General features: G+C 41.3%; 1 protein-coding gene across 3 annotated transcripts in view; it reads left to right on the top strand.

The window, feature by feature from the left end:
* Positions 1 to 13166, top strand: part of ntrk3a (neurotrophic tyrosine kinase, receptor, type 3a) — a 240888-nt gene that overhangs the window by 194145 nt on the left and 33577 nt on the right. For all 3 annotated transcript variants that reach the window (XM_039018080.1, XM_039018077.1, XM_039018079.1), the window contains exon 11: positions 8000 to 8188. In XM_039018080.1, coding sequence (XP_038874008.1) covers positions 8000 to 8188 — 189 coding nt within the window. The remainder of the gene's footprint in view (positions 1 to 7999; positions 8189 to 13166) is intronic.

Raw genomic sequence — 13166 nt, 5'->3', positions numbered from 1 at the left:
TGTGTGTGTGTGTGTATATACAGCACCAGACAAAAGTTTGGACACACCTACTCATTCAAGGGTTTCTATTTTTACTATCTTCAAAATTTTAGAATAATAGTTGAAGACATCAAAACTATGAAATAACACACATGGAATCATGTAGTAAAAAGTGTTTAACAAATCAAAATATAATTTAGATTTTAGAATCTTCAAAGTATCCACCCTTTGCCTTGATGACATCAACTGCCAGGTCGCAGTTGTACATGAGCACTTGTTCTCAACTGGCCTACCTGGTTAAATAAAGGTGAATAAAAAAAATAAAAAATGACAGCTTTGCGCACTCTTGGCATTCTTTCAACCAGCTTCACCTGCAATGCTTTTCCAACAGTCTTGAAGGAGTTCCCACATATGCTGAGCACTTTTTGGCTGCTTTTCCTTGATTCTGCGGTCCAACTCATCCCAAACCATCTCAATTGGATTGAGGGTGGGTGATTGTGGAGGCCAGGTCATCTGATGCAGCACCCAATCACTCTCCTTCTTGGTCAAATAGCCCTTACACAGGCTGGAGGTGAGTTGGGTCATTGTCCTGTTGAAAAAACAAATGATAGTCCCACTAAGAGCAAACCAGATGGGATGGTGTATTGCAGCAGAATGCTGTGGTAGCAATGCTCTGTAAGTGTGCCTTGAATTCTAAATAAATCACAGACAGTGTCACCAGCAAAGCACCATCACACCACCTCCTCCATGCTTCACGGTGGGAACCACACATGCGGAGATCATCCGTTCACCTACTCTGCGTCTCACAAAGACACAGCGGAAGGAAAAAAAATCTCTAATTTGGACTCATCAGACCAAAGGACAGATTTCCACCGGTCTAATGTCCATTGCTTGTGTTTCTTGGCCCAAGCAAGTCTCTTCTTATTATTGGTGTCCTTTTGGAGGGGTTTCTTTGCAGCAATTTGACAATGAAGGCCTGATTCACATGTTCTCCTCTGAAAAGTTGATGTTGAGATGTCTGTTACTTGAACTCTGAAATATTTATTTGGGCTTTAATCTGAGGTGCAGAACTCTAATGAACTTATCCTCTGCAGCAGAGGTTACTCTGGGTCTTCCTTTACTGTGGCGGAACTCATGAGAGCCAGTTTCATCAAAGCGCTTGATGGTTTTTGCAACTGCACTTGAAGAAGCGTTCAAAGTTCTTGAAATGTTCCAGATTGAATGACCTTCATGTCTTGAAGTAATGATGCACAGTCATTTCTCTTTGCTTATTGAGCTGTTCTTGCCATAATTTGGACTTTGTCTTTTACCAAATAGGGCTATCTTCTGTATACCACCCCTACCTTGTCACAACACAACTGATTGGCTCAAATGCATTAAGAAGGAAAGAAATTCCACAAATGAACTTTTAACAAGGCACATCTGTTAATTGAAATGCATTCCAGGTGACTACCTCATGAAGCTGGTTGAGAGACTGCCAAATGTGTGCAAAGCTGTCATCAAGGCAAAGGGTGGCTACTTTGAGAATCTCAAATATACACTTTTTTTGGTTAATACATGATTCAATATGTGTTATTTCATAGTTATGATTTCTTCACTATTATTCTACAATGTAGAAAATAGTTACAAAAATGAAAAACCTGGAATGTGTAGGTGTCCAAACTTTTGACTGGTACTGTATGTATATACATTATATATATATATGTGTATGTATACAGTTGAAGTCGGAAGTTTACATACACCTTAGCCAAATACATTTAAAATCAGTTTTTCACAATTCCTGACATTTAATCCTAGTAAAAATTCCCTGTCTTAGGTCAGTTAGGATCACCACTTTATTTTAAGAATGTGAAATGTTAGAATAATAGTGGAGAGAATGATTTATTTAAGCTTTTATTTATTTCATCACATTCATAGTGGGTCAGAAATGTACATACACTCAGTTAGTATTTGGTAGCATTGCCTTTAAAATTGTTTAACTTGGGTCAAACATTTCAGCTTCCCACAATAAGTTGGGTGAATTTTGGCCCATTCCTCCTGACAGAGCTGGTGTAACGGAGTCAGGTTTGTAGGACTCCTTGCTCACACACACTTTTTCAGTTCCGCCCACACATTTTCTATAGGATTGAGGTCAGGGCTTTGTGATGGCCACTCCAATACCTTGACTTTGTTGTCCTTAAACCATTTTGCAACAACTTTGGAAGTATGATTGGGGTCATTGTTCATTTGGAAGACCCATTTGTGACCAAGCTTTAACTTCCTGACTGATGTCTTGAGATGTTGCTTCAATGTTTCCACATAATTTTCCTCCCTCATGATGCCATCTATTTTGTGAAGTGCACCAGTCCCTCCTGCAGCAAAGCACCCCCACAACATGATGCTGCCACCCCCGAGCTTCACGGTTGGGATGATGTTCTTCGGCTTGCAAGCCTCCCCATTTTTCCTCCAAACATTATGGCCAAACAGTTCTATTTTTGTTTCATCAGACCAAAGGACATTTCGCCAAAAAGTACGATCTTTGTCCCCATGTGCCGTAGTCTGGCTTTTTTATGACGGCTGTGTAGTCCCATGGTGTTTTTACCTGCGTACTATTGTTTGTACAGATGAACGTGGCACCTTCAGGCGTTTGGAAATTGCTCCCAAGGATGAACCAAACTTGTGGAGGTCTACAATCTTTTTATGAGGTCTTGGCTGATTTCTTTTGATTTTCCCATGATGTCAAGCAAAGAGGCACTGAGTTTAAAGGTAGGCCTTGTAATACATCCACTGCTACACCTACAATTGACTCAAATGATGTCAATTAGCCTATCAGAAGCTACCTAATGCCATGACATCATTTTCTGTAATTTTCCAAGCTGTTTATAGGCACCGTCAACTTAGTGTATGTAAACTTCTGACCCACTAAAATTGTGAAACAGTGAATTATAAGTGAAATAATCTGTCTATAAACATTTGCTGGAAAAATTACTTGTGTCATGCACAAAGTAGATGTCCTAACCGACATGCCAAAACTATAGTTTGTTAACAAGAAATTTGTGGAGTGGTTGAAAAATGAGTTTTAATGACTCCAGCCGAAGTGTATGTAAACTTCCGACTTCAACTGTATATAGATATATAAACTCAGCAAAAAAAGAAACGTACTCTCACTGTCAACTGCGTTTATTTTCAGCAAACTTAACATGTGCAAATATTTGTATGAACATAACAAGATTCAACTACTGAGACATTAACTGACTAACAGAAATGAAATAATGTGTCCCTGAACAAAGTGGGGTAAAAATCAAAAGTCACAGTCAGTATCTGGTGTGGCCACCAGCTGCATTAAGTACTGCAGTGCATCTCCTCCTCATGGACTGCACCAGATTTTCCAGTTCTTGCTGTGAGATGTTACCCCACTCTTCCACCAAGGCACCTGGAAGTTCCCGGACATTTCTGGGGGGAATGGCCCTAGCCCTCACCTTCCGATCCAACAGGTCCCAGATGTGCTCAATGGGATTGAGATCCGGGCTCTTCGCTGGCCATGACAGAACACTGACATTCCTGTCTTGCAGGAAATCACAGAATGAGCAGTATGAGCAGTATGGCTGGTGGCATTGTCATGCTGGAGAGTCATGTCAGATGAGCCTGCAGAAAGGGTACCACATGAGGGAGAAGGATGTCATCCCTGTAACGCACAGCGTTGAGATTGCCTGCAATGACAACAAGCTCAGTCCGATGATGCTGTGACACACCGCCCCAGACCATGATGGACCCTCCACCTCCAAATCGATCCCGCTCCAGAGTACAGGCCTCAGTGTAACGCTCATTCCCTCGACGATAAACGCGAATCCGACCATCACCCCTGGTGAGACAAAACTGCGACTCGTCAGTGAAGAGCACTTTTTGCCAGTCCAGTCTGGTCCAGCGACGGTGGGTTTGTGCCCATAGGCGACGTTGTTGCCGGAGATGTCTGGTGAGGACCTGCCTTACAACAGGCCTACAAGCCCTCAGTGCAGCTTCTCTCAGCCTATTGCGGACAGTTTGACCACTGATGGAGGGATTGTGCATTCCTGGTGTAACTCAGGCAGTTGTTGTTGCCATCCTGTACCTGTCACGCAGGTGTGATGTTCGGATGTACCGATCCTGTGCAGGTGTTGTTACACGTGGTCTGCCACTGCGAGGACGATCAGCTGTCCGTCCTGTCTACCTGTAGAGCTGTCTTAGGCATCTCTCAGTACGGACATTGCAATTTATTGCCCTGCAGTCCTCATGCCTCCTTGCAGCATGCCTAAGGCACGTTCACGCAGATGAGCAGGGACACTGGGCATCTTTGTTTTGGTGTTTTTCAGAGTCAGTAGAAAGGCCTCTTTAGTTTCCTAAGTTTTCATAACTGTGACCTTAATTGCCTACCGTCTGTAAGCTGTTAGTGTCTTAACGACTTAACGACCATTCCACAGGTGCATGTTCAATAATTGTTTAAGGTTCATTGAACAAGCATGGGAAACAGTGTTTAAACCCTTTACAATGAAGATATGTGAAGTAATTTAGATTTTTACTATTTATCTTTGAAAAACAGGGTCCTGAAGAAGGGACGTTTCTTTTTTTGCTGAGTTTATAAAATGTATTTTTTGAATACTTTCCTGAAGATCATTTGGTATGAATTCTCCATTACAGATCTTGAAAATTAATTATGTTTTGATAATGTATTGAAATGTGCATATATATTTTGACCGTGGTTCATCACAGCTTACCACTGTCCAGAAGTGATGTGCTACCGTACGCTATAAGAATACGTTCATAATAATGATTGTCTGGTAATTTCAGGAATTTTCATGTTCTAAAAGGTATTCACACAATGAGCGGTGACATTTTACCTCAGTGTTGGTGCAACAGAATGTTGCCCATTAATCGTTAAAGTGCTTTAGATGCCAATAATGGTCTGATGGAAACCACACATCAGCCTTCTGATTACTGTGATTATGCTTCCTACCGTCCTGAACCCTCCATGTGTTGGCCCCTGATTGGCTCAGCATACTGTCTGTCACACAGCATCTTAGACAGTATTATGTTCCTGTATCACAGAGACTCACTAGAGGCCCACCACATTGATACCCCAGCATTGATTTGTGCTCCACTGTTGGTTCACCCTGATTGACAGAGCCTTTGTTAGGCAGAGTTATGCGGGCTTGTTATCCTGTCAGTGCCCTGCTGGTCTTAGTTAGTCATGTGGATAATTATAAAGACATCAAACCCGACAGCATACACCCAACAGGCCTTGGAAGGTAAGCAAGAGACATGAGCAAAGGCACTCAAGAGCAAGCAACCTCGCATACCGTACTGTAGGTACATCACTGCAGTGCCACCAGTGTCATGTCAGTGACAGTGTTGTGTTAGTGAAGAGTGCTATATGGTAAGTGTATGAATATCACACTCCACGCTTCCTTGCTTCAATTTATAATGAGTCATTATCTCTATAGCAATAGTGCATATAAGTTAGGGTGTTTACACTAGAAACATGTTTGTTTATTTATTAATCTGACAATTCTTTGTTTGATTGTGTGACAGTTTAATGAGTCGAAAAGCAAATAAGAGGGTTCAACTTGGGCATCCAATAGATGGTCTTTTTGTTGCTCTGTTTCCTTCCTTCCTTTTCCTGAGTGACTATTTGAACACAAGAAATAAGGAGCCAATCCGGTGGCAGTTCAGCTGAGTTGCCTCTGTGTTACCACAGACTTGGCATCGCTGACGCCATGGGAGGCTCCCACAGTAATCACATTTGTTTGAGCTGCACAGAGGGGCTTTGCTTCAGTTGACAACTCAGAGAGAGAAAGATACACCCCACTCCACAGGCCACCACTGAGCTGATTTACACTGTTACAGCATAACATTCTTCTCTCAACGTCATAAACCCTGAGCATTGTTTGATTAATGCACTATGCAGGTTCATCTATTAATGCCGCTGATTCTAAATGGGGATCCTCTCGGGGTGTTGTCAAGAAGGGCCTGTTGTGAAAGACTTTCAGTTATCTGAGATAGATGGTACCCCGTCTGTCGATTGTGTGTTGCTGATTAGATCAGTTGCAAGTTATGTTGGAAGTTACTGTGAAAATTGACTTCATCAAATTGTCCCAATGTCCTTGTCTTGAATTGAAGCAAACTGTGATGGATATTGCATTGTGAAGGGAGATGGAAAACACTTGCAGTGCATGTTGATAACCAAAATTGTTACTGACATTATTATCATTTTCCTGCAGAACTTTGCATATGCTGCGTAATAGAGTTTGTTCTTCTTTTCACTCTCTGCTCAGACGTTTATAACTGTCTGAGAGATGAGCAAAATGGTGATACCACAGAAAAATTGAAATCTTTAAATCATATTCGTACTAATTTCAGTGTATTTCTATTGCATTTCTGGAGAGGATATGTATACTTCCTGTATCATATTGTATTTCTGGAGAGGAGATGTATACTTCCTGTATCATATTGTATTTCTGGAGAGGAGATATATACTTCCTGTATCGTATTGGATTTCTGGAGAGGAGATGTATACTTCCTGTATCGTATTGTATTTCTGGAGAAGAGATGTTTACTTCCTGTATCATATTGTATTTCTGGAGAGATGTATACTTTTTGCATCATATTGTATTATATCCCTGCCGCACAAAGACATTATCACAGCATAACGCATTTTTTAAGAGTAAATCCATTTTTTTACCTTTTGAGGTGCTGAGCATTTTCTTATTTCTCTCATCCCCTTGACCCACAACACTAACCATTTGTAGATTGCATGTGGGGAGATTGGCTCTAGTCTAGTAGGTGTGGAGGAATCAAATGATTTCTCCCTGCTGTTGATGCTGTGTAATTGCATTGCTCTTGTGCCATAATGCTACACTGTTCCCATTGGAGAAACCGTTTTGGTTCCACATAGAACCCTTTTGGGTTTCATGTAGAACCCTCTGTGGAAAAGGGCCTACATGGAACCGAAAAGGGTTCTTCAAAGGGTTCTGCTAAGGGGACAGCCGAATAACACTTTTAGGTTCTAGATAATACCTTTTATTCTAAGAGTGTATGCTTGTTGGAGCCTATGTGTCCACATGGATTTGACCTTTGTGTGACAGGGGGTTTAAACAAGCAGTGTGTGTCTATGATATGTCAGTCTATTGCCTGTTGACCCTACCTCCTATGTCTGAACGCTTGACCTTTCATATGGAGGGGTCCATGAATCCTATCTGTCTTCCCCGATCGCTTGTCAAGCCAGGATTTTGTGCGTGTCAGCTTGCAGTGACTGTACACTGAACTGCTAATGAATTGGATCCATTTAGTAGAGCTTGTTTTGTGCCTCGATCTAACACAATGTACAGTACACACTGTCAAATATCTGCCGTTCCCCAAACAATGACTTGGAATGTACACTGCTATTTATTGCCTGTTCCCGTTTTCTCACGGCTCTGTCAGAGGAGGAGCACAGAGCAGTTAGAGTGAGTATGAGGTGAATGGGACATTGAGAAATGTGAGGGCTGGGTGAGGATTAGAATTTTACGGATAATAGTGGCCCAGGGCCATTGTATCAAAGACTGTTTGGTTCATACTTAGTCTAAGCCAGTTAATACTTGTTTAGATTCCTTAAAGTATTCCGAGGGCAACTGAGCTGAGAAGTACAGAGATAATTCTTATACTGACAAATGAGTCTGCCTGCTTATTGCTTTCAGACATATTAATACATTATGAATGGCCCAACACATTTATTTATCCTCCAGCATTCTATTTTGATTAAACTGCAGCCATGATGTTTGGGTAATGGCATTTCTTTGTATGACGTCTGTCTGTCTGACTGATTCCCTCTCTTCTCTTCTTCCTATTCTCTGCCTCTCTCTCTCCTCTCTCTCTGCTCTCTCTCGCTCTCTTTCGCCCTCTCTCGCTTTCTCTCACTCTCCCCTTTCAATTAAATAAACATTGAAATAGGCTTTACGATGATCAAATGTTTTAGGACATTTACATTTCTTTAGGACATACAAATTCTATGTCACTATTCTCCCCTCAGGACCAGTAGCAGTGATCAGTGGTGAGGAGGACTCGGCCAGCCCCCTGCACCATGTCAACCATGGCATCATCACCCCCTGTACCCTTGACGCTGGACCAGACGCTGTGGTTATCGGGATGACCCGTATCCCTGTCATTGAGAACCCGCAGTACTTCAGACATGGACACAACTGTAACAAGCCTGCTACCTGTGAGTACACACCAGCTCTGTTGACTTTCAGTTGTTTTTATCATCGCTATGTATGTCCCTACCAACATGGGCTAGGTTTAGCCCAAGGTCCAACGTGCCCTCTGTATCCATTCACACAGAATAATTCATTTAGGCCTACCTTGAAAGACTTAAAGTTTTTTTCTATATTAGAGGGAAGCAGCACCATATGTCTAATTGTAGGTGTGACCATTTTTTATTAAATAATGTATTCATAGGATATACAGTGAGCATACCAGACTTTAGGAACACCTTCCTAATATAGAGTTGCACTGCCCTTTGCCCTCAGAACAGCCTCAATTCGTCAGGGCATGGACTCTTTGAAAGCATTCCACAGGGATGCTGGCCCATGTTGACTCCAATTGGCTGGATGTCGTTTAAGTAGTGGACCCTTTTTGATACACACGGGAAACTGTTGAGCGTGAAAAACCCAGCATCGTTGCAGTTCTTGACACACTTGAACCAGTGCGCCTGACACCTACCACCATACCCCATTCAAAGGTGCTTAAATATTTTGTCTTGCCCATTCACCCTCTGAATGGCACACAAACACAATCCATGTCTCAATTATCTCAAGGCTTAAAAATCCTTCTTTAACCTGCTTCCTCCCCTTCATCTACACTGATTGTAGTGGATTTAACAAGTGACATCAATAAGGGATCATAGTTTTCACCTGGATTCACCTGGTCAGTTTGTCATGGAAAGAGCAGGTGTTCTTAATGTTTTGTACACTCAGTGTAGATAAAATTATACGTAAATTATACATGTCAGACGGCCTTATGCATGAGGTCCTGTGAAAGTTTCTTCATTTCCCATCTTGTCTTGGTCCTTCCTAATCTGGGAATGTTTCAGTCTTTGGGATTTAAAGGTATTGCTCAGTTGGCAGTCTTAACTCTGCAGGTAGCGCTATGCTGCGCTTTATATGAGCCACATCATAATCATGATTCAAAATTGGATTTACTGCTTTTCCACAGATGTGTTTATGTCCTTTATTTCCTACCTCTACTCTGCATTGGCAGTGTATCCATTTCCAGCGGCTCTCTTTTGTAGGAACCCTTCCTGAAGTGAGTTAGATTTGTCAAATCAGCTTAATGTATCTGCCTCACAAAGATGGCGTCTGATGAATCATCCTCTCAAGGGTTCCAGAAACCTGTGTCTGAACGCAGACTATAGCGGCTGCCATATCCGCTCATTGTTCTCCATGTTGTGTGTATCCAAGCAGCTCTTATCTCTATTTAACTCTAAATAATGTATTTGTTTGCTCTCAAATGTTGCTCCTATTGGATTCTTTTGAAGTTGAACCCCCAGTAATGTCCTCCACATTTTGATATCCCTTGAAGAAGAATTAAGAGCTGATTACATGAACTAATGCTGTGTAGTATTGATTAAAGGCTTTGATCTCTGCCCCAGCTTTTTTAACATCATTTATTGAGTGTATCCCCATAAAGACTGATTGGAATTACTGTATGTCTCTATCTGAAAAAGACAAACTGTGCTTTTCACTGTTTTGAAATATCTTGGGTTTTGAAGGGAATTTGTAGCTGAGGGCTTCATTTGTCTGCAGGTGCTTTCAGTGCTATGTTATGCACGAGCCATTTAGCAGGTCTCATTAGCCATGTAATAGTACAGCATTTTATATATCACACTATTACCACCTCTGCCTTTGATGTTAGGCTCCAGAATGTAACATTACTCTGTAGCAGCAGGCTAAGTTTATATCTGACCTGGCATGATCACACTTGTAATTGGGTCAATACTAAATGTGGCTAAGGTCCGGATCTCCTTGAGACACTAATTGTTCACATTTCCGTGAAACCTTGCTAGAAAAAAGAGAAACCGGTGAAAAATGATGGGAGGCACACAGAGGCAAACCAAGCCAATATCCGCTGTTCCATCTGATACCAATTCAAGTAGTGCCTTGTGGCTGTGGAGAGAGAAGCACATCATGAATGGCGTGTAAAGCAGCAGGATTTGTCATGTTATACAGGGGACATGCTACAGGACGTGATGTGAATTCATAAGCTCTGGGTAAAGATGAGTAACTGGCACTCTCCCGCAGTCACGGTTCTCATCAGAGACAGCGGAGCTATGTTTAACTAAATTAGTGGTTTACAGCTCACACACCTGCCCCTGCAGGCACGCGCATGCTTGCACACACACACCCACGCACGCACACACTTGAAAAAAACACTGGTTTTCGGATACCAGTGACTTTCAAGTTTTCCCTCATAAAAATATATATCCCTGACATCATTTTTTTTGCTTCACATGATAATTTTCCCCATTTCCAGCTCCATCTGGTCTTCCATCCAGGCACAGACCAGGACTGACCCTGCTTAGCTTCAGAGGCAAATCAGCAGTGGGATGCAGGGTGCTATGTTGCTGGAATTACTGTGCCAAAACTTGCAATTGGGAAAAAAAGGCAGCGAAAGCAGAGGTCAGGGTGACAGAAAAAGATAGGGAAAATTGCAGGAAAGAGGGAGGCATTTTATTGAATCTACATGTGAAGTTTTCTTACATGTGAACCTGAAAATTCACGAGAGGTGAAAACAACATGTTATTCTCCTCGTGAAAAGGTGGTGTTAACGTGTGAACTCTAAATGTAATATGGTTTCACATGTGAAATTCAAGCTCAGCGAGTGAAAAACAAATTGGGGTAAGGGCACACACACACCTCCAATTATATTTCAGACTTGGGGGACTGACAGGGTTCAGAAGGGAGACACAATGAGAGGAAGGAAATCACATTTAGTACTGAAAAATAAATTACAGGAGTTATACATTATACATTGCATGAATCTTTTAAGCCAACGTGTCTGAGTTATAATCCATCAGGGTCTGTCTGTCTCTGTGTGTGCGCGTGCATGTGTGTGCATGCATGCGTGTCTGTGTGACTGTTCATCTCTATGTATGCATGTGTGTCTCTGCATGTGATGGCTTGCATACTGTATTTTTTGTACAACAACAAAAAATCATTAAGATTTAGTATATTGAACTTTGAACATTCATTATATAGTACACCAGGATCCAAATCAGATGGGGATGAAAATGAAGTAAAAATGCCATATGTACTGCATGTAATATCTAATGTAAATGGTATTTTACAGTGTAATATGAGAGACCCAAAACCCTAGACAAACAGTCAGAGAAACACTGCTTGGATAAAGCTGACCTTATGGGCTTTAAGTAGGCAAGGATATTTATTCAACCAATCAATAGAGGAAAATCGAGATCTACATTTTCCTCTTAGACTATCCTTCAAAAGGCACTGAACAATGGGGGTTTCTTTCCTCAGAGATCAGCGGAGTAGAAAGCAATAAGCATATACACACTGTTGACTACCGTCGTCCACAGCGCAGTGAAATTCACTGTGAAATTACTTTTTGAGCTTAAAAGCTTGATATCTTAATGAGCTCTATTCCTTGGTATTTTTAGAAAAGCAATCGTCACATATCATCCTCTTTAGTGCAAATGGGTATAATGTTCTTCAAACATTTATAGAGCCATCATATCTTCTAAATGTACGGTGCTTTCGGAAAGTATTCAGTCCCCTTGACTTTTTCCACATTTTGTTACGTTACAGCCTTATTCTAAAAATGATTAAATATAATTTTTGTCTCAGCAATCTACACACAATACCCCATAATTACAAATGGAAAACAGGTTTTTAGATTTTTGGGGGGCCTTAGTTGGGGATGTGACCAAGAACCCGATGGTCACTCTGACAGATTTGTTCGATATAGGAAGATAACAGACTCACTTTAGCTCGATGTAGATAAAAAATGTAACCAAAAAGATGCTAACTTTTCTCTCAGCAGAGACAACAGCAGACCTTGCCCAGCTCACTCTAGGGCTTTTTAAACTTAATTACAGCAAGACTTGAGTTCTAGTAGAAATCCATGTCCCTGAGAGCGTTGTCGTTATTTTCTCTGACTGCCTCGAGCTCAGAGAGCATGGAGAACACAGATAGCACTCAGTCATTTCACAGGGGTGGTTTTCCACATGTCTTTATAGAAACATAAATCATAGCATGCCCCTCAGCCAGTCTAATGCCGCAGCAGATGAAGAATTAGATCCATCATGGAAGTCACCTCGTGTGGTTATCACCGCTGATATTTTTATTTACTCCGACTGCAACAGTAAATCCAGTGGCTACATCCAGTGTCGTACACGTACATGGCTTTCATTGATCATTTATATGTCAGTCTTGGATCTTATTTAATACAAGATGCTCATACTGTAGGTTTCAATGGAAATATACATGTACCTACATACTCCCTCTGTTAGAATAGCGAATTATTATGATTCGTGATAATTCATATTTGTTCACAGCACCATCAAGTTCAGAATGTGCCGTTAGATTGACATTGCCTTAATTAATCAAGGAAATGATTTGATTAAATGTCTTTTCATCATGAGTTTCGCTGTGGTCAGAGCCTGTGCCCTGTCAGAATGTTCCCTCTCTCCGCTACCAGCTAATTACTGAGCTGCAGGACAGCCAAGGTAAGTGCAGGGAGAGAGGGCTGATAGGAGGAGCACACCTTGTGGTCAGCTGGGTTTTCTTCCCATCACCTGCAGGTGAAAAGTCTTTGGGAAATTAATCCTTATTAGTGACATAAAGGCAGGAGACAGAGGACAAGTCTGGCTATGACTTCTACCTCTTCAGACAACCTCTTTGTTTTAGTACTATGCCTGGTGTTTTAATGAAACTGGTTCTATGCCAGATTAAGTTAAAGAATGGTTTTATTTTTCTAGCTTTTCATAATGAGCTCCTTTAAAATATTCATGATGAAATGCAGATAAGGCTAGTGAAGAGGTGTTGTCTAAGTTGATTTATTTGAGAAGTAATCACTTGAAGAGCTTCAGGCCAGAAGCATTTCAAATCACCTCAAAGAATTGTCTGTCTATAGGGAATGGTAGCAATGACAAAGGTCACCAAGAAGTAAAAGACAATATTGTT

The sequence above is a fragment of the Salvelinus namaycush genome, chromosome 21 (genome assembly GCF_016432855.1).
Source record: "Salvelinus namaycush isolate Seneca chromosome 21, SaNama_1.0, whole genome shotgun sequence".
In the NCBI taxonomy this organism is placed as follows: Eukaryota; Metazoa; Chordata; class Actinopteri; order Salmoniformes; family Salmonidae; genus Salvelinus; species Salvelinus namaycush.
This window is presented reverse-complemented; position numbering and strand designations above follow the sequence as displayed.